Raw genomic sequence first — 22,841 nt, 5'->3', positions numbered from 1 at the left:
AAGGCCCATGAAAAATAGGTACAAATCTGTACACTGATTAACGTACAATTTGCATACATAATTACACAACCCCGCCCACTCCAGTGGGATACCAACTTTCAAATGGAAACTGAAGAACAGAACCAAAATATAGCACCAGAGTCCCACTGCTGCCATTCCAATGTCCCATTACCTGGCTATTTAGGAAACACTTAAATGATGCACTTTATCTTTTGTGTCCTTTACTTTTCTTTTACTACAAAAATGCAATACAAAATGTCACAACTTCACTAGGGGACTAGGGCCGTTACATATAGCTTCAGTCAGGGAGGTACAGATTGGGTATAATGCTCATTACCACAGAACAGTGTTAGGTTGCCAATGCCTGTGCTATCTCATTAAAAAAAAAAACAACTTTTACAGCTGTAGACCACAGAGAAAAGTACTATAGCACCAACTAATGCATTTTGGAATTACCACAACGAGAACACAAAAACAAGATTTGGAATATAAAGACTGGTATTTTATTCCAACTGGTTCAGTAAACATGGAAAAAAGTAAAACCTATGCATATAGCATTAGACATTTTTCTTGTTAATGTTATATAATTTTATTTGATATTATAGATCATGTGGCAGGAAATTTTTACAGTAGGTGTTAGGAAACTGGCTTTAGAATATGGGGAATATAGCTACAAAATATGCTGAAGGTATATTTATATCTTGGTTTGAAAATAATTTGTCAGTTTTATCAGTGCATTAAAAAGAAAGGTCATTTAAGCATAAGAAAAGGCAGACTCCTACTCACACACACTGTGGTTAAGTGAAAAAAAATAATGAGACTGGCATTATCTGCATTCACAGGTGTATTAATGCCTGTAACAGGCTGGAACTGTGTGGCATTATTTACATATGCAGCTAGATTACTGCCTGTAACAGGCTGGAACTATGAGGCATTATCTGTATTTAAGACACAATAATATAAAATGAAAGAAATCTATAGTACAAGAAGGAGAAGTAATGAAAAAGTACAATGCAGTAAAATAAAATGCAGTAAAACATAGCTAAAAACTGAACATGACAAATGTCTGCAAGAGAAGTGGTTTACAAATGAGTAACAACATTGCTTTCATTTCTGTATGGTTTGTATTTGCTGTACATATGTCCGATAGAGGTAGAATTAAGTTTTCCTGCCAGAGAAGACAATGTTAGTCAAGGATGTTTCTGTTTGTTATGTCCATCAAAAAGACACTGAAAACAAAAACGGCTGTCAAACTGAGAAAAACAGAAACCAAGTTCAGCGAGCTAGTGTCCTCCCAAGCAGTGAACCAAATCTATACATCCACTCGTATCTTGAAGGAAAATGAAAAGCAGCCTCGCAAAAAGGCAACAAGGAAAAAAAATCCACTGATTTATTTAAAAGTATTAAGCACTTTTTGTTTGCCTCAATTGGCCAAGAAGTTTTTCATTTTCCTTCAAGATACGAGTGGATGTATAGATTTGGTTCACTACTTGGGAGGACACTAGCTCGCTGAACTTGGTTTTCTGTTTTTCATCAAAAAGACACAGCAGACAGAAACATAGCAGAAAGTATGGTGTTTTTCACTTTTGACACCACTTAGGTACCCCATTCCATACTATACAGGTGTCCTATGACTTAAAAGCTGTTCTAGAACATCAAATATTTTTAAATGCAATAGTTCAACATCCACCTGTACCCTAAACTGTAATATTTAAAACACTACTTAATAATATATTTATCATATTTTCACTGCTTTTCTTTGTCTGACTCTTTGCTGATAGCCACTCATAACATATGCAGAGAAATTGTGGTGACCAAGTGTAAATTAAGGGAATACAAATGAATCTCATTGAATACATACCAAATAACTTCTGATTTAATTTATAATTCTTGAGATAATTCTTCTGCAGCAGCAGTTGTACAATCCAATAGCTTCGCTCGCTTCCTCTGCAGTTGTAAAATCCAGTATGTCCGAACCAACTCACTAAGAAACTCCAGTATTCAAACCGTTTCAGCCTTCTAAATACGCTCCGTTCTGCCCGAACAGCCCGCCTGACAGTATTCAAACAGTTTCAGCATTCAAACAGATGCGCGTCACACGCGCACGCATCTAAGCTTAATTCCGACAGGCTGACGGAGCTGACGTCATCGCGCACGTGATGACGTCAGCGCCGAAAGCGCGGAATCTAAAAAAATAGATTGTAAAATCGGAAATGAAGGGGTGCCACTCGGGAATCGTGGCACCCCATTATTGGGACCACAAAACTCGGGAAAAAATGAGTAATTCGGGACGGTTGGGAGGTCTGGATCAGACCAAAAATATTAGGCAAATATCTGGACAGTCTATGAAATTCCAGACAGGTGAGAGGCACAGTAATTGTGAATTCACATAACCAGCCATCCAGAACTGGTTCATTAATCTTTTAGGGTCAGCCATGTGCTGCTCTTTGTCATTTCATGGGTATTGTTATTCACTTATTTATTTATTGATTGATTGATTGATTGCTATTTGATTACCAGGAAAGTCCAATGGGATAGAAGACCATTTTCAGTGGAGGCCTGGGGAGAAAAGTTCCAAATTATTGCAACACATTTTAAGAACAATAATTGTACAATCTTCAAAAATAAAACAAAAATGTATGCAGATTAAATTATTATAACAAATTAGACATAATATAAAAACACTGTTTAAGAACAGATACAAGTTATATGACAATCATTTCATGTTTAGAGAATTTTTAGACAGTTTGAAGAGTATTTAAAGGTAAGTTAGTGTAATGAAAGAAGTAATAACTGCAATATGAAGTGAGGGAAAAACAAGCTTATGGTACATGTAGAGAGAAAGTCAGGGAAGATAATTTGAAAGAAGTAAGGAAGTAAGTGAAGAAGAGAGAGTAAGAAGCTATAGAAAATGAAAAGGTATTTGTTCACATTTAGGGATATAAACTGTCCTGGTTCTGAACAAGAACAGAGCCAGATTTTAGCTAGGAAATCTTTTTGAGTTGTTTTTCAGAAGGAAGGGAGGGTATTGACCTCATGGATATAGGTATGGAGTTCCAGGCTTTAGCAACGTTGTGTTGAGTACAGACAATTCCCAGAAGATTTGATAGATTTGTAGACAGACAGCAGGTTTGGTCACTAAATCACAATGACCAACTGAGAACAGAGTTGTATAGAATGTTTTGTAGTGCTAGAGAGGCAGATGGATGCTAGATAATTTTACAGGTAGTAAGAAGCTGTGAACATGTTAGTTGATGAGGTAGTTCTAAACAGTTTAGGCTTTTTGTTGCTATACAGTGGTGATTTCTGAAAGGTATATTTGCTGCATATAGCATTGTTCAAGTTTTAATTTTTGGATGGGAGTGCCATAAAGAAGAGTGTGGAGGAGATGAGTATTGGCAAGTGTAGTTTTAGTTACCTTGGTTTTTGGTTCTGTAAAGCATCCCTAGTATTTCATGAGTTTTTCTTATACAATTTTGTATATGCAGCTTGAATGTATGATTGTCATCTACTATCACTCCTCTAATAATTTGCAATGAGAAGTGATTTCAATGGTTGTAGAACTTCAATTTTTTTTTTTTGGGGGGGGGGTCATGCTAGAGGGATTTGGAGAAAAAAGCAGAAGTCTGGTCTTTTTTGGGTCAAGCTTGAGTTGTGAGTTATGAATCCATGTTTCTGTGGCTGTTAAAGCTTCCTGAGTAATTTTTTGGAGGTGTGCCATGTTGTCAGATGTGCAAATGAAAGTGGAATCATCTGTGTATTGCATTGTTACCTATGATGTAATTATTTAATTATGCATGTATGTAAGTATGGCTTTATTTATAAGCATTTGTTTACTGGAATTGACTATCTGAGCATTTTCATTGGAGGCCAGTGGAAGAAAGATCCAAGTACAATTCATGCAGAAAACTTATAAAAAACAAATAAGCAAAACTGTAATGAATTAAGCAATTTAGCAGAATACATAGCAAAAGATAAAAACAGATTTTAGATAAGACAAGAATACTTGTCAATGGATTAAAGTTTTTGTAGGTAATGTATAAAATCTATTACATGAGTACAGCAATGGTTCAAAACAGTGAAAGTGGAAGGAAATAAAAAAGTGACTTTTAAGCAGTGACGTTTGAGAAAAAAAAACATATTTAAGTATTGTGCTAATGGAAGTGATAGTTACATAACAATATGCCGCAGAGGAGAAAGGTTAAAATACAAGTCTGACAGTCAGCACCAAGGAAATAGGTAGAGGTGTCATTACAGAAAGTGGTTGGATCATTCATGAGGTGTGTCAGAGGCTGAATTAGATGCTTAGTAGATATGTTGAGATGAAAGTTGAAAATGTTTTCATGTCCGTATAAATGGAGCTGAGCTGGAGACCATTCATTAAGTATAATGCCCTCATCGGCATGTACCTGACATATGCAACTGTTGGAATGCCCATGAAGGTTCCATTCCAGGTGAATCCAGGGTATAAGCATATTTTCCTGTATGGATCACCTTAAATCCTTATCTTTATACTCTTCCTGCTACAGGTTATTGGGAGGCAATCTATGCCTTGACATACAAGGCATCCTTGGATCCAGCTCTGATGGACTTTTTGCCCATCTGCATCAGAACCACTAGATCCAAGGATTTAAGTTTTGCTCATGGCATAAATAAGACATGTTGGTGGAAAGTTATTTGTCTCAGAGGATCCCCATGCTCAGGAATATGCTTCTCATCCATGTGAAGCAGAGTCCATCCCTAAGCATATTTAAGCATAACCTGACCAATGAATGGGAAATTAGAAATTCACCTGAGGTCTGGCCCTCATGACTCTGATAGACAGAAGCAGACGGTAATGCCCAAACTAACATACTGACATACCCCCTCCTAATAAATGCCCATGGTACAGAGGGACACAACTGGTTTGGATTGCAAAGCAATGCTTAAAAAGGGCCTGGTGGTCATTAGCCTAGAAAATAACTATGAACCTGTTATCCTAAAAGAGGAAAAAGTTAAGTCAAAATCTTCATCATTTCTCCATATGAGGACTTAAAGACAGCATACACATATTCTAATCCAATCAGACTTAATTGTAAGCCTTATACTTAGTAGTTTAGAGAGCATTGCTTTGGAGTACAATTTGTACTGCATTTTTTACCACTTAGAAACGACATGGATGTTTTCCTGGGATTCAGAAAGACTTACCATGTATGATGAGGAACCTTTAACTCCAAAGGTATCTGCATCACGTTAAGCCTTGAGTGATTCAGAGGCTGCTCTCTCACCACTCTTTTACTCTGATAATGGCCATAGCATGGAGAGTGGTCTTATTAGCAATGCCACATGCAAGTACATCAGTCCATGGAAGTGGCTAATGCAAATTAGCAATGTGCCATCCTCCAGAAATGGAAATGGTAGCAGACATAGAGTTAATTTCTTGCAAAGAAAATAAACTGATTGCCATAAAAAGGAGGTGCTCATCCTGCAACTACAGGTAGGTATTACTGAGTCATCCCTGTGCATGTTTGCCTAGGTGAATATGTGTGTGGACATATGTGTTCATATCTGTAATGACATGAAAGCGGCTGCATGTGTGTGTGTGTGTGTGTGTGTGTGTGTGTGTGTGTGTGTGTGTGTGTGTGTGTGTGGATTAGCCTGCATACATGTGGTGTGATTGAGTGGTTCGTTAATGTGAGCATGTATGCAGTTGCCTTTTGTGGATGCATGGATGTGGGTGAGCCTGGATGCATGTCAGGATGTCTGTGTGAACATGATGCATGGGATAAGAGAGAGAACACTAGCATGGTCAGGTCGGATAGAGTAGTGTACTGTTCAGAGAGAGATGGTAAATAGCTCTAATGAGGTATTGAATCATCATGCTGATTGGTTAACCCATGTTAGTCAGTTAGCACTGATGGTTGGAATCTCTCTGAATCCCAGAGTTTGCATGTGGATTGACAGACATGCCTGTATTGGAGAAAATAATTATCTCTGTGTTTGCACTTATTGTAAGATGGTTATAAAACTGCTTCATAAAAGAATTTGTGTGTTTTATGTGAATGTAGTTGACTACAATAGTCTACAAATTTATGCAATTCCTCTTATTTATTTTTGTGCATTTTAATTCCAGTTACACCAACCCCAAGACCAACAGATGGAGTTGATGTTTATTTTGAGATGCCAGGCGATGAAAGTGAGCATGCCAACTTCCTGCGAGCCAAAATGGACCTGGAAGAAAGGAGAATGAAACGCATTAATGAGGTAAGAGAACATTTTTTTTTTATTCAAAGGTGAAAGAATCTGAGACTGTTATTTTTTTTTTCTTGAGCATTTGTTTTGAAAATGGTGTCATTTTGGTATTTTATATTACTTAAGTGAACAGCTGCTGTTTAATAAAGTAATAGAATTACTTTTTGTAAATATTTTAGCTGATGGGGCTTTTACTTCTTTTAATATTATATCTTTCACTACCTCGGATGAGGAACGTATGCTTTGACAAGATCAAATACAGTAAATCTTGCAGGAATTCTTGTGCAAATACAATATAATAAAGCACATTCTGTAATATGCATCTAAGTATAAGTAATACGACAATATTATATTTCATCCTCAATATTCCTTGTAATAAGACAGTTGCCAGCATGATTTGTTAGATTTTACTGATCTAAAATGAAAATGAAATTCCCTATGTTTAATTTGTGTACACATATTACTATCTACCTGTATAGAGTGAAGCTGTGCAGTGCAAGAGCTTGTCTTGCATGCCATGAACTTCTGTAGTTTTGTAACATTTGTAAATGCAAGGTTTCTCTAATGCTAAGGACCTCTGGAGATTCTTCAGTGTCTGGACCTGATTTAGGTGGACCCCACCCCACTGGATGCCACATCATCATTGGAGGTTGCTGCTATAGAAACTTAGTTTTGAGAGACTGATGTGCAGACTTACTTATAAAGGAAATCATGAATTCTTGAGCATCACAAAGGATGTTTGTGTGGTTACTTATCCTGACTAGTGGAATAAGCTGCTAGGCTCCATGCAGGAAATTTTGGTGAGAGTGGCAGTCCCTCATCTTAACACATAGTGTGCAGGCATACATTTTTTAGCCTGAAGTTGATCTTGTATATCCTGCAGCCTTTAGAATGACTACAACTTGGATTTTCCTCTGATTTTGTATATGAATCAAATACTGCTTGAACGCTGACTGATGTTAAATATACAGAGCTCTGTTAAGTAATTTATAAAAGCAAAAACTATTCTATTTGACTCCCTATTTGAATAAACTGTGTTCTTAAAAGCTGTTGTACTGTAGTCTCAGCAAGGGCAGTACCCCCAAGGGGGTTTTAAAGATTCATCATTACAGCAGAGCACATCGCTGACCCTCTTCAAGAGAAATCTTGATGAGTAAATGGGAAATAGAAAATTCAACCTGGGGATCACTCCAGTGGCTCTTCTCAACAAAGGCACTGGGAACTAAGGTTGGGTGGCACGATGACAGGGTAATCCTATGGCTAGGCTTGTAAAGGTCCCAGGGCCATCAGCCTAGTACACACTTATGAACTTATCCATGTAGCCATTTGGTTGCACTGCCATTTAACCTTCCAATTCCACGTCTCTAAGTTTCAACAGTCAGTCAAACTTTTAAGCAGGATCTCCAGTGAGCTAATCCACGAGACGTAGTAAGTTGTAAGTACTATAATTGTACCTTATTGAACACTGTCTTCTGCTTCTGATATGCTTCTCTGAGAGTAACCAAGCTCTTTAAATATCAGTATTAAATTCTGCAATTGTTTTTTTTCTAATTGATTGCATTTGTAACGTCATTTGAAATGTTAAATTATGTTGTCTATAGTGTAGTCACTGTTGGAAGCATTTCTATGTTGTATTGTTCCTGCCTTACATAAGACTTGTAGTTTCTGATTTATTTTTACATATTTTTATATTTTTATTGTTATTTTTTATTTTATTTATAATTGTTTCTTGAACCTACAAATGTTGAATCACTGTTGTAAAGTAATGTGGATCTTTTCTCCCCGGGCCTCCGCTGTAAATGGACCTTGTCCAGTCGGACTTTCCCGGTTAACAAATGTAGAATAAAATAATTGCTCACAAGATGGGATACCCCTGTGGTCTTTTCATCACTGAAAGGGCAGAACTTGCCTTTATTACATCCAGTTTCTGAGGTCTGTATCTTTATCAGTGGTCTAGACTAGCAGCTCACTTCTCCACTAGTACAGTCTTCCTTGACCAAAGGTCAACAAGTAATGACCTTAACCTTCTGTGTACTACAACCAGCTTAATGATCTGTGACACAATTCATTTCCCTTGAGTCAACTAACTAGAGCTTGCTTCTCTTCGAAGGAAGGCTACCCTAGAATCTGCAAGTGTTTTGAAACCAATTTGTAATGTACCTTAAGCCGTGCTCTTCCTGTAGCTGCTGTCTTTAGCAGGTGATACCCTTCTCTTCCTTGCCCTTCCTAGCCTCTTCCTGGATTCCTTCTCTTTGCTTTTAGTGCTTCACATTCTCTTTCAATCAAAATGTCCCCTTCTGCTGCCTGTCTTCGTTTACCTCAGTCATGCATTTCACATCACTCAGTCCTTCCAACTGTTTTCTTGCTGTACTTTAAGGATTGCTTTTATGGTCCTCTGAATTTCAGTGTCCTGAAATTACAGGTTTAGGCTTCTGCCCTGCCCTGAAGGTGTAAAAGAGTAAGTTCTAAAGATCCCCTTGGATTAGGAGCCTATTTCAGGATCTCCTCTCAACTTATTTTCAATATGCTGGCAGAGGTCATTTAATGTTAAAATTCTACAGATAGGAATAAAATATGAGTGACTAATTAGACCTCTAGGGACTGTGCCAAAAGTAAACAAAGTTCAAGTCTAATGTTCCCTTCATCCCCAAAACACTGGGTTGTTTTGCAAAGGACTACACTATAGGCTTTTTGATTGTTCCAGGTGGATATGGTGTTATTCTGCCAGTATAAAACTGTTGTAATTATTGATGCTGCACATACAGAGATAAGTCTGAGGACTTCAAACCATCACCAGCTGCCTGCATTATGTTGATTGGCAGCCTGATTTCTTTCTAGCCCTAATACACTGTGGTCAGATTCCCTTGTTCGAGTATGTGGGTTTCCTCCAGAGGAGGATATCCATGGTGAAGAGCTACAAGGACTATCAACACGTTGTATGAGAAGAATAGAACTGTCAGGGAGCTAGTTAAGGGAAACTCCTAAAGTTAGCATTAGCAGCTTAAGAATAAATGGGCAAAGTGTGCATATTTTCTCCTAAAACAAACAAAAAAAAAAACTGTAGAAATCACAAAAACGACCAGAGTGCAAGCAAAACTCTTATTTAATGAAATACAGTGAAGCACTTTTCGTTTGTAAAATAACAAACTTCATCAGACTAAAACAATGTTAAACCACAACTGAACTTCTTAAATAGCACTTTATAAGCCTCCCTGCACTAGAAAACAAATGCTGTCATGAACAAAATTTTAAAAATATAAAGCGTATATATATATATATATATATATATATATATATATATATATATATACTTATTAAATCACTACCCTAACACAGGTCAGCAATAATTAAAACCAGCTTACAAATCATCTCGCCTAAGTAATGCTTTTAGCCTGAGTATACTATTGATTGCACAGTAGTCATTCAAACCCGACCATACATAAGAATGTAGTTTTAGTTGCCAGATTAATTCTGCTCTTTCTAAATGTAGCATTCACGGGCCCCCCTAAGTTGCTCATGGACCTGTTGGATACCACAAAATTCAAATCTATGTTCACCATACTCCTGTATGTGTTTTGCAAGTGCATTTGTTAAATTCATCATTCTAATGTCATATAGGTGTTCATGTACTATTTCTTTTAGGGTTCTAGTAGTCTTCCCTATATAGTAAGCTGGACAGTGCTTACACATTGCCATGTATACCAGCCCTTTTGAATTACAATTTAGTTTATCATATATATTATATTACTGAATGAACAGGCGAAGAGCTAGCAAGTATGGTAAATGCACGGACCAAACAAATGTGAATGAAAACAAAAGAGGCCAGCACCAGGAAGAAGAAGCAGCGGATAGTTTTATTAGAACCAGACCGGTTTCAGCATAAAGCTTTCCTCAGTGGTTAAACAAAGCTGGCAGCACAGAGACTGCATTTATATATAGTGTCTAATAAAACAGTAATGACATAATTTCCTGCTAAGAAAACATGTTAATGAACAGTGCAAATAAGTCAAAGAAGAAACAAGTGGTTATACATAAAAAACATATATGATGCAAAACAATAATTGCAATTCTGCACTTAAAGAATTATTATATGCAAAAACCTACAAAAAGAAAATAAAATGTTAGAATTTATCATTTAAACCTGGTGGAAAAAGACCACCCAATTTTACAATCCATTTCTTTTCCTTAATATTTTGTAGGTTATGCCACCCTGTTTTGAAAGATTTGTTTCCCAATATTCTATCAATGATGGTGAATGAAAATTTGGCTGTAGTGTGATTCAAACAGTGTCTATACAAGGCATTGGTCATTCTGGCATTCCTGATATCCACTAAGTGCTCCGACATCCGGAGTCTGAACTGTCTGGACGTTTGTCCAATATAAAATGCTTGGCAAGTACATGTGGCCAGATAAATGACCCAATCAGTTCCACAATTGGCAAAACAATTGATATCAAATAGTTTTCCTGTATTCTTACTAGTGAAATTTTTGGTCTTGAAAACATGTTTGCAAAAGGAACAATGTCCACAGGGGTAACACCCAACTAGTTTGTCCCCTGACAATGTCATTTGATGATAAATGCCATCCTGATGCATAATCCCTTTGTAATGCGAAAAGTGGGAGCCTAATGTTCTCCCTCTACGATATGAAAACTAGATAATCCAACGTTGGTGAATGAAACTACAATGTAACCAAAAGGCTCACGTTTAGTCCAAAAGAATCCACAGCTCGGCCAGGGATACAAAATGTTTATTGACACAAATATCTGTAATCAATTCTGTAGTTAAGCGCTTTCATCTGTTTGTACAGACTTCTTCAGAACTCCAAACAACAGAATCAAACATGTTTAAAAAACCTTTTTGGTGCCAAAAAAAACAAAAATCTTTTAAAGAGACATACCCTTCATTTTCACTCCTACTAAACATCATAATGCGTAAATTTACATATAAAAACATATGTTTAAAACATTATAAAAAAGTATAAAAATATAACATGTTAAACCTTCATGTCAAACTATAGTTAAAACTCGATTTCTAAATTAACTCTAGTAAGCTTCCAAAAGTGTATGTTAATGTAGTTGTATGAATTAATATCTAAAAAACTTTATTTACAAACTTTATTTACAAAATCAGAAAAGGCTTGATACTAATGAAATCATTAATACCAGGGAATCTGGTAGCGTTGGTCAAAATCTGCCATTTAGTTTCCTTCATAGCTAATAAAGCTGTCCAATTCCCACAAAATGGTAAAATGTCCACACTGTCAATGATAGAAAATCGAAAACAATGTGCTTCCCCATTGGAAAAAATGTGTCTATAAAAGGCATTTTTTGTATCTTTAACCTTTATCTTATAACAGTGTTCATATATACGTGTTTTCAGGTGTCTCTCTGTTTTTCCTATATAATATGCAGGGCAGGTCACACAATTGGCGATGTAAACAACAGACTTGGTGTTACAATTTCCTGCCCTGCATTTAATGTATGTTTCATTCAAGTCACCTAGTCTAATGCCTATTTTCTCATAAATATAAGGGCATTGTTTACAACGCCCACATTTCTTTGTACCTCCAATTTTTTGTTTACTTTTTGTTCTCATCTCCAGTAAGCCTTTAATATTCACCCCAGTTTTATAGGCAAACATCGGTTTCTTTCCCAACGTCTCAACTAATTCATTATCAACATTAATTAAGTTCCAATGGTCATAAATTATGTTTTTGATATATTTGACATAAGGTGAATAGGTCAAGACACATACACGTTGTTTAATTCCGTTTTTATCACTGTCATTCACCTTAACAATAGGACCCATTCCCAATAATGGGGGATATTTGTTGCCCCATTCTCCCTTAACATAAACAATGTCATCCAAAAGTGAATCAGGATACCCTCTTTCAAGAAACATAGACTTAATAAAGTCAAGTTCTTTGGACATAATTTCAAAAGTCTAGGATATCCTGGCTGCCCTTATACATTGGCCCTTAAATACATTTTTGAAAATATATTTTGGGTGGTTACTACTAAATTGCAGATAGTCATTAGAAAAAGTTTCCTTTCTGTGAATCTGAGAAATAAATCCATTCTCTGAATGGCTGATAAAAAGGTCCAAATAAGAAATATATCCTATATTAATGGTGTGAGTGAATCTTAAAAATTCTGTGGTCTGGTTGATGTATTTAATAAAGTTGTTAATGTCGTCAATAGGACCCTTCCACAGTATAAACAAATTGTCAAGGTACCTACTGTAATATACAATGTTTGAAAAAAATTCACTGTTGAACAAAAACATAGTCTCCCACTCCAGCATAACTAGGTTAGCGAAAATGGGCGCACAAGATGCTCCCATCGCCACCCTTTTCTTTTGTCTATAGTATTCTCCTTCAAATTGAATAAAGTTGTAGTCCAAAACAAGGCCCATCATGTCAGTAAAGAGACAAATGCATTCCCATTCAAAGTCAGAATATTTCCTAAGACTGTTACTGAAATATTCCAACCCAATGTCTCTCAGGATACAGGAAAAAAGGTCAACAACATCAGTGGTGACAAATACTAGTTCTTTTCTCCACATTTCTGGTGTAAGTTGACCTAAAAAAGTCCAAGAGTCCTTAATAAGGTGTGGAATCTTACTATAGACCGGTTGAACCCACCGGTCTATAACAACACCAATGGGGTAAATTTTAGAATGACTACCTGAGACAATTGGTCTAAATGGGGGGTGTTGAAGGTGTTTATGGACTTTAGGTATGCCAAAAACTGTAGCTAATTTAGGGAATTCAACCTTTAAAAAATTGTATACTTCACTAGTGATCCTGTTGTCAATAAAATATTCTTCTAAAGCTAGGTCTATTCTTTTGTGACCTATATTAATTTCGTTTAAAGATGTTACTTCATAATTCCCTGAATTCAAAATAATATTGTTCATTTCGTTGGTATAGTCCATTGTTTTAAATAACACTATCCCACCCCCCTTATCTGGCTTCATGACCCTGATGTCTTTATTGGTCATAAAAAAAGTCCAGACATCCACGTTCTTCAGTTGTTAGGTTGTCTTCATAGTCAACTAAAATCCTCTTTCTATTTTTTCTATTTTTTCTATTTGTGTTAAACCCATATAACTCCTGACAAACCATTTTTTCAAAGTTAGCCACGTGAGAGTGTGGGACAGGAATAAAGGTGCTTATTTTCCCTAACTTAGTTTTCAGTTCCCCCTCACTTAATTCTTCATTGTTTCTTTGATGTTTAAAATGCAAGGCTAAATTTAATCGCCTACGGTATAACTTAAACTCCTTAATCACGTCAACTAGGTCAAACTTTACTGTAGGGATAAATTTAACTCCCTTCATGAATAACTGAAAAATTCCCTGTGAAATTGGCATATCTGTGTAATTGAACACATCTTTACACATCTAGTATCAAGCCTTTTCTGATTTTGTAAATAAAGTTTGTAAATAAAGTTTTTTAGATATTAATTCATACAACTACATTAACATACACTTTTGGAAGCTTACTAGAGTTAATTTAGAAATCGAGTTTTAACTATAGTTTGACATGAAGGTTTAACGTGTTATATTTTTATACTTTTTTATAATGTTTTAAACATATGTTTTTATATGTAGATTTACGCATTATGATGTTTAGTATGAGTGAAAATGAAGGGTATGTCTCTTTAAAAGATTTTTGTTTTTTTGGCGCCAAAAAGGTTTTTTAAACATGTTTGATTCTGTTGTTTGGAGTTCTGAAGAAGTCTGTACAAACAGATGAAAGCGCTTAACTACAGAATTGATTACAGATATTTGTGTCAATAAACATTTTGTATCCCTGGCCGAGCTGTGGATTCTTTTGGACTAAACGTGAGCCTTTTGGTTACGATATGAAAACTGACATCTATCCCCCAACCAATCATCCAATCGTGTATTGGTTTTGAGTATATTCCAATGTTTGTCAGTAATCTCAATAAAATGGTGAGTGTTCCTACCGAGCGTAGTAACCAACCTAAGAGTATCCCGGTTATTCTTGGTATGATTATGTTTATATGTCAAGAGGCTGTCCCTAGGTTGATTGTGAACCCATTGTAGTGCTGAATTTACATTTTGTTTAGCTTACCCCCTTTCCAAAAACCTGTTTGTTAAGTCCTGATGGCAATGAGTGAGATCCTACTGAGAGGAACAAATCCTCTTAATTCTGAGAAATTGAGATTTGGGAATATTTTTAATGATGTGCTTAGGATGGAGACTGGAGGCGTGTAACGAAATATTATATTGGGGATATTTCCTGTAAACCGTAGTTCGTAAAGTGTGATCCGATTTTCGCTCAAGATGTACGTCAAGAAAATTAATTTCATTGTTTAACCACTGAGGAAAGCTTTATGCTAAAACCGGTCTGGTTCTAATAAAACTATCCACTGATTCTTCTTCCTGGTGCTGGCCTCTTTTGTTTTCATTAAGGTTTGTTTGGTCCATGTATTTACCGTACTTGCTAGCTCTTCGCCTGTTCATATTGTTTCCTTGCTGGCTGTTGGTTTTGGAAGTTTTGAAGCAGGAGCCATTTTGTGGCATGGTGTGTGGCATGGTTTGTTGGTAGGGGAGGATTCCTCACCTCGCTTTTACTATTATTTTTTTCATCTATATGGTTTTCCTGTGAAGATTTCATCGCCCTGTATTGCAGTTGTCAGATGTTTTAATTTCGGACCCATTCGCTCTGATGGTGATGGACTATTGGTACTTTCGCGACTACATGGGATATATTTTATTTATTTTATTTATTTTATTTTATTTAAATTTGTTGACCGGGAGTGTCCGACTGGACGTAGGTCCATTTTCAGCGGAGGCCCGGGGAGAAAAGCTCCACAGTTAAAATAAACAGACAGTATATACATTGGATTACATAGTGATTAACAATTTACATAGCAATTACTTACAACATATTTACAGATGAAGAACATAGTACATCAGTAGACAACTAGAATCTTTATCTGTGAAGTGCATACCAGACATTAACAAATGTTACAAAATGTTACACCTATTATTAGGTGGACTGAAGCATTTTTTGCTTTTGCCATTTACTTTATCATTGACATTATACTACAAGCGCTTGTTGGTACTTCATTAATTTTGGTGTCGGAAGGATTCTTGGTTTCTGTACAGGTCTTGGCTGGTATATTTTACTTTTAGTTTCTACTTTTAAGAATAAAACAAGCCTTTCATTTATGGTCAGCAATTGTGTTTCAACTTTTTGCCAGGACAACCAGGGAATTTATCTGTGATTTTTTCAACTTGTGACATATTCTGGAAACATTTGCCTTTACATACGCACCGGTTGTTTCCCGGTTCCTTTACAGGCATTAGCTGTGATTTTCAGTCGCCATTTTCTATTTTCAGAACTTGATCAGCATTTCATCTTGGGTCAACAATTGCATGTGTAGTTTTTGGATTCCGATATCAGTGTGGATCTGTGTATATGTTTGTTTGGGACAATAGGGGAATGTATCTGAGATTTTTGTAACTTGGGACATACTTTAGAAGCATTTGCCTTCATAAGTGCACCGGCTAATTCCTGGTTACTCTACAAGCATCGGCTGTGGTATCTATCCACCATTTTCTACTTCATAAATGACATTAGTGTTCCATCTTTGGCCAGCAATTGTATTTGACTTCTTTGCATATTTGCATTTTGACATCTATGTGAATTTTTGTTTATGTTCCTCTGGGACAATAAGGGTTTGTATTGGAACATATTTGTTTTTTACAACGTGGGACTCAACCTCTAAGTATCAGCTTCTTTACATTTATTAAGTTAAAACATTGACATGTGTGGATAATTGTGGATGATAAATATGGCGTCCCCTTTGCTCATTTTATGTTAATTACTCAGGGGTTTCATTAGTATATACCTATGGTCTAGAGTCATTTTTTGGATTATTGTACAATTATTCATGTTTTAAGCATTATTATTCAGATTGTGGATCCACGTGTACATAAAACCTTTTTGGGACAATTGGGGTTGTATTAGAATATACCTGACATTTTTGCTACTTGGTAGACATCTTTAAAGCATCAGCTTTAATATATGTGATTGATAGATATATGTGTTAGGTTTCTATATGTTTGGTATGGTGTCTCCCTTGCTTTTATTTATATCGGGGACTATTACCTCATGTTTGGAACAACTCTAGATTACCTAATGGTCAATAGCATTATACACTTATTCTTTTAAGTAGTATATTGGTTTATTGTACAACAATTTTGTTTTGGTTATATATGATTGTTGAATTATGGTTCCACATTTATAGTATGTTGTAATTGTTCTATCACAAGTGAACATTATGGTGTGGTAACTTATTGGGTTATTTAGCCTCCTTTTGAGCATAATTATCATTATTGGATTCCCATTATTAGCATTTTATTTGGCATTCCTTTTGGTCAAGGTATTATCAGTCAGATCTGAGCACCTAACATTGGTTTTCTACTTGGACATATATTTTGATCAGGCAATCATCAGTTGGATTGGTTACTACTAATTAGTAGTTGCCTCCTGTGGGGTGTCAATTTGCACAACTCTTACAGACTGAGTTTGGTCAATTTGTATATTTTCATTATTGGGTCTCAGCCATTTATTAACCCTAGTCTTGAACCAGACATCAGGGACTTGCATTTTGAAAATGAGAATAGTGTTTTTTGACACTATTTAGTTATTAGTGGTTTGTTGGGTTTATTATTCACATTTGGGCTACATGTAATTGTCTATATAGCCTATATAGCCGATATAGTCTACCAAGATAGTTTCCCCTCAACACTGTTTATGTGACTTGCTATTTTGTGTGATCATTCATTACAATACTTTTGTTTATTTTAGATACCACACTACATCTCTTTGGCTCAGGGATTTTGGTTCCTTTACTTGGTATGATTTAACTATCTACATTCACTGGAATTTTTGATTCTCATTTTTATGAGATCACTTTTTACTTTTCGAGGATACCTGGACCCTCTAACAGAATAGGGCACCTCTCTGTGATTTATATTTAGACATTACCATATTATCTGGTTTGTAATGGGAACTATGGTCATCTACTCTTTGGATTAGTTGCATCAATAGTACTTTATCAGTTATATTCTGTGGCATCTTGGGAGTTTTACATCACATTTGACATTAGTTTTTTGGCAACCTATTGCCATGGATCTTAATAAATTACTCCAGGGGCTCTGTGCGGACAAGGATGACATCCTAGTTTTTGGAATAGAATTGAACAATGGCTCCAAGGAGAATAACATGGTTGATCCAGTGAGCAGTTGCAGTCTTTTATTTATTCAATTAGGGAAGCAAGTCAAAACTTTACGCACCAGCATTTGGCATTCCAGGCTTTTCAAGGCATAACAAAATCGTAATATTGCCCCTAGAGGTCTAAGAACAAAACTACAACCCTTAGTTGGCAAACCAGATTAAGCATTATTAAAGGATTGGAATTTGGCTCAACAGAATGCCTCCATGTCCTTTGTAAACATATTAGCTTCCTACTATGGTAGGACTATACAGGTCAATAATTGTGATGTACAAAAAATTTGCAAAGAATTGAAAGAATATGAACATTTAGCAAATTTTGCAGAAAATTTGAGCAAGCTATCCAAGGAGTTGATTGCCTTTGAAAGTGGTTTAAGGGATAAGAAATTGTATAAATTTACCAGGGATGTAGAAGATTATGATAGACGGAAACCTTTTGAATCACAGAGAGGTGTCAGATTTGCAGAGGGAACCAGGAATCCTAGGAATTCCAATCATATACGCAAAAAGAGGCCAAGGTCCATTTTGAAAAAAGGTACTTCACAGGGTACCACCTCGGGGGAGGAATCATCCGCTACTGACACAGAAACCATCCACATCAGTGACTCTCCTGTTTCCAAAAGAGGTCGTAGTTCAGAATTCCCTTTAGGGGCAGGAGACACAGGGGGGGACGCAAACATAGGGGCACAAACCATAGAGGACCTTCTTCAGTCAATTGTAAAATAAATCCTGCTTGTTCTAATGTGCATAATATATCTAGTTTTGTATTAACACCTATTCAAGAATCATTGCTAAATAAAGGTCTTGGTTTTATTCTGGGCTTTTTTGTGGATGAAAGCACATTTGTTTCTGATATTTTGGCATTCTGTAGAAAAATTTACCTTAAGCTATTTTTTGATCAACAGCCTCAATCTCAAAGATCCACTGAATTTAAATTTCTACAATCTAATTGTAATCCTCCTATGGATAAACATGTTGCCATTTTTCAGCAAGCTGTCATCAAAGATTTACATCATCATTTGGGCTTTGGGAACATCCTCAGACACAATTTGAACAGAGAGGAACAACAGGCTTTAATGGACCTTAGACAAAACACCAATATAATCATTCTTCCTGCTGATAAGGGTGGGGCTGTTGTGGTTATGGAATCCAGTTATTACTGGGCAGAGGGAAATAGGCAGTTGTCTAACACTCAGCATTATTTGAACATGCCATTGGACCCCACTCTTAATTTCAAGAAAGATATTGATAATTTTTTACAATTGGCAGTTGAGGAAGGGATCATTAGCGCTAAAACTAAAATTCAATTGACTGTGCAGGACCCAGGCAAACAATACTTCTATTTATTGACAAAATTCACAAATCTTTCAAAACACCCCCAGGTAGACCGATTGTTTCTGGCATTGGTTCACTTACAGAACCTCTGTCTGTGTTCTTAACTGAGTACTTGAAACCCTTACTACCATACATTAGGGCAAGATTAAAGGACACCACCAAATTTTTGCAAATTGTCTCTGATTCCCAATTGGAACCCCATTGGTTAATGTGTACCTTGGATGTCAAATCACTCTACACCTGTATCCCTCATTGGGCAGGGTTGACAGCATTAGAGTTTTGGCTCAACAAAATCAATATTTACAGTCCTGGTTTCAACACTCTTTTAATTTGTATGGCCGAACATGTTCTCACTAAAAATGTTTTTTACTTTCAAGATCAATGCTATTGGCAGATCCAGGGTACAGCCATGGGTGCATCCTTTGCTCCGATCTATGCAGATCTATACATGGGGTATGTAGAGGAACATATTATATACAATGATTCATGTAATTTGTACCTGCCTGAGATTGATATTTGGCGACGTTACCTAGACGATTGCTGGCTTGTATGGAGAGGTGGCAGTGAATATCTTGAGGAATTTGTTGATTACCTGAATGGTAATAAATGGGGGGTAGAATTCACTGTAAACCATAATGCCAATGAAATTAATTTTCTTGATGTACATCTTGAGCGAAAATCGGATCACACTTTACGAACTACGGTTTACAGGAAATATCCCCAATATAATAGTTTGTTACACGCCTCCAGTCTCCATCCTAAGCACATCATTAAAAATATTCCCAACCCAAATCTCAATTTCTCAGAATTAAGAGGATTTGTTCCTGTCAGCAGGATCTCACTCACTGCCATCAGGACTTAACTAACAGGTTTTTGGAAAGGGGGTATGCTAAACAAAATGTAAATTCAGCACTACAATGGGTTCACAATCAACCTAGGGACAGCCTCTTGACATATAAACATAATCATACCGAGAATAACCGGGATACTCTTAGGTTGGTTACTACGTTCAGTAGGAACACTCACCATTTTATTGAGATTACTGACAAACATTGGAATATACTCAAAACCAATACACGATTGGATGATTGGTTGGGGGATAGATGTCAGTTTTCATATCGTAGAGGGAGAACATTAGGCTCCCACTTTTCGCATTACAAAAGGATTATGCATCAGGATGCCATTTATCATCAAATGACATTATCAGGGGACAAACTAGTTGGGTGTTACCCCTGTGGACATTGTTCCTTTTGCAAACATGTTTTCAAGACCACAAATTTCACTAGTAAGAATACAAGAAAACTATTTGATATCAATTGTTTTGCCAATTGTGGAACTGATTGGGTCATTTATCTGGCCACATGTACTTGCCAAGCATTTTATATTGGACAAACGTCCAGACAGTTCAGACTCCGGATGTCGGAGCACTTAGGGGATATCAGGAATGCCAGAATGACCAATGCCTTGTATAGACACTGTTTGAATCACACTACAGCCAAATTTTCATTCACCATCATTGATAGGATATTGGGAAACAAATCTTTCAAAACAGGGTGGCATAACCTACTAAATATTAAGGAAAATAAATGGATTGTAAAATTGGGTGGTCTTTTTCCACCAGGTTTAAATGATAAATTATAACATTTTATTTTCTTTTGTAGGTTTTTGCATATAATAATTCTTTAAGTGCAGAATTGCAATTATTTTTTTGCATCATATATGTTTTTTTATGTATAACCACTTGTTTCTTCTTTGACTTATTTGCACTATTCATTAACATGTTTTCTTAGCAGGAAATGATGTCATTACTGTTTTATTAGACACTATATATAAATGCAGTCTCTGTGCTGCCAGCTTTGTTTAACCACTGAGGAAAGCTTTATGCTGAAACCGGTCTGGTTCTAATAAAACTATCCACTGCTTCTTCTTCCTGGTGCTGGCCTCTTTTGTTTTCATATTATATTACTGACCATTAATTTGAACATATTTACTCTCATACATATGCTTGCATAAATTCCACATTCCACATTTTTTCATGCCTTTTACTTGGTGTTTTTTTATTTTACACATTTCAAGAAGAGTTTTTAAATTCTTGCCTCTCCTAACTATCATTTTGAAACCATCCTTAAATGTATTAATAGGTGCTTCAACCTCGATTAAATACCAATTCTTTAAAATTATTGTTTTTATCTCATAAAAATGAACGTTAAATGTTGTAATGAAGGTTGCATTATAATCTATACGATTATCTTCCTTTTGTATATATACCTGGTTCACCTGTTAATTTAGGATTGGTGAAAAATGTTCATTATTCCTTTTATGGCTAAACTCAGTATAAACTTCATGCAATAAACAAACAGGATCACCCCTCCTTATAAACATCTCTGTGATTATAAGCATAATATGTTATAAGCATAATTTTTCATATTTTCTCCTGCCAAATGAAAGGGATAGCAGGTAAAGAAAGCATCCATTGGGTTAAAATTAACTCCTAGTACCACTGATTTGGATTTTTAATGGACAGACAAGAAGCAGTGGAAATGATATTAACTATCTTTGCTGTATACTTAGATAGGTCATCCATATATCCATCTGTTTTCCTTTTATGGGGTCATGAATAAGCCAGAGCTTGTACTGGCAATCAATAGGTGTAAGCCTCTGTTCGACAGGCTACAAGTCAGTGCATAATCCCCACACACACACACACACACACACACACACACACACACACACACACACACACACACACACACACACACACACACACACACACACACACTCACTGCTATGGGAAGCCTCGGAAAATGTTAGCTCTCCTTCCATGTAACATTGGGAGGAGAAAAATGTGTTACCCAATGAAGGACACATAAGCTTAATGAAGTGGGCATGCAAAATATAGAACAAAACTGGAGAACCTGCTGCTGTGAGGTGTCAGTCCTACTCAGCACACCACTATTGTCAGGATCAATTAACAGTAAAATGGCATCCTTTGCAAACAGTGGCCTCTTATGGGATTGTTTCTTAATGTCTGTAAAGCTAACATTTTAGTTAATTCCTTAACACAGTATGGTAAAGACCCCATGGCTAATACAAACAACACTGGCACTATTATTTTTTTTCATTCCAGGAATTTATTTATGACTTATGAATCTAAATTAATACTAGAATATGATTGTAATACCTGAACTGAGACTCCATATTTATGCAGTATCTCCGGTATGCCTTTCTCAGATTATCTATGCTTGCTGTCTGGCTAAAATGAAAGGTGATTTACCTTCAAATAATTTATTGTAGACAGGTAACACCAGTTTTTCGCAGTCCTTATTTACCTGGAAAAGGCAAAACCAATGTGTTGAGGCATGCTAAACTGGGCAAAATGTGTTTATGTCAGTAATACACCATATGTGGAAAGATTTTCAGCTGTAAATACATATATCTAATCATATTTGCAGTTAAATTAGAGTGTGCTAGCAAAGATTTGAATTCTCTTTTTGTGTGTCATGATAGATTTCTACTTTTAAAACTGGTTTAGCAAACTGTCTCCTGGTGAGATTAATGGGTTCTGGGTGAAAGATGCTACTGCTTGCAAGGACAATGTGTTGTTTGATTGGCCTGTGTGCTCTGGTTGTTCTTTAAACTCAAGTTGTCTGCAGACATTGTTGTTGTTTTCTACTGGGCTGCAACCACACAACGGCACCTGAGGATACCTAATTGGACTTGACCGCACTACATCTGGGAATTATTGCATAGTCTGCAGCAGGATTGTACCCTGTTGAGTACTATTTACAACAGTTCTGTGTGTTTTGCACCATCTAATTCTATATAAAACTCTATGAAGTGATGTCACCTCTAACACTTACTTCTTATGTGCTGTGCTAAGAGGACAGTAGTATCATATTGGGTATAACCTCACACTTCTATGACTGACAGAGAACAGATGTGGACAGCTGTGGATACACAAGCACAGTTGTGCCCTCTTATGAATACTTGCAGAGAGCCA

General features: G+C 36.2%; 1 protein-coding gene across 3 annotated transcripts in view; it reads left to right on the top strand.

The window, feature by feature from the left end:
* LOC122809173 (amyloid-like protein 2) overlaps nucleotides 1-22,841 on the top strand; it is a 1,365,390-nt gene that overhangs the window by 851,284 nt on the left and 491,265 nt on the right. For all 3 annotated transcript variants that reach the window (XM_044080467.1, XM_044080466.1, XM_044080465.1), the window contains exon 7: nucleotides 6,113-6,243. In XM_044080467.1, the coding sequence (XP_043936402.1) occupies nucleotides 6,113-6,243 (131 nt within the window). The remainder of the gene's footprint in view (nucleotides 1-6,112; nucleotides 6,244-22,841) is intronic.

The sequence above is a fragment of the Protopterus annectens genome, chromosome 8.part0, assembly GCF_019279795.1.
Source record: "Protopterus annectens isolate FY-2018-M chromosome 8.part0, PAN1.0, whole genome shotgun sequence".
Lineage (NCBI taxonomy): Eukaryota > Metazoa > Chordata > Ceratodontiformes > Protopteridae > Protopterus > Protopterus annectens.
The sequence above is the reverse complement of the archived record's forward strand: the minus strand, read 5'-3'. Positions and strand labels throughout refer to the sequence as shown.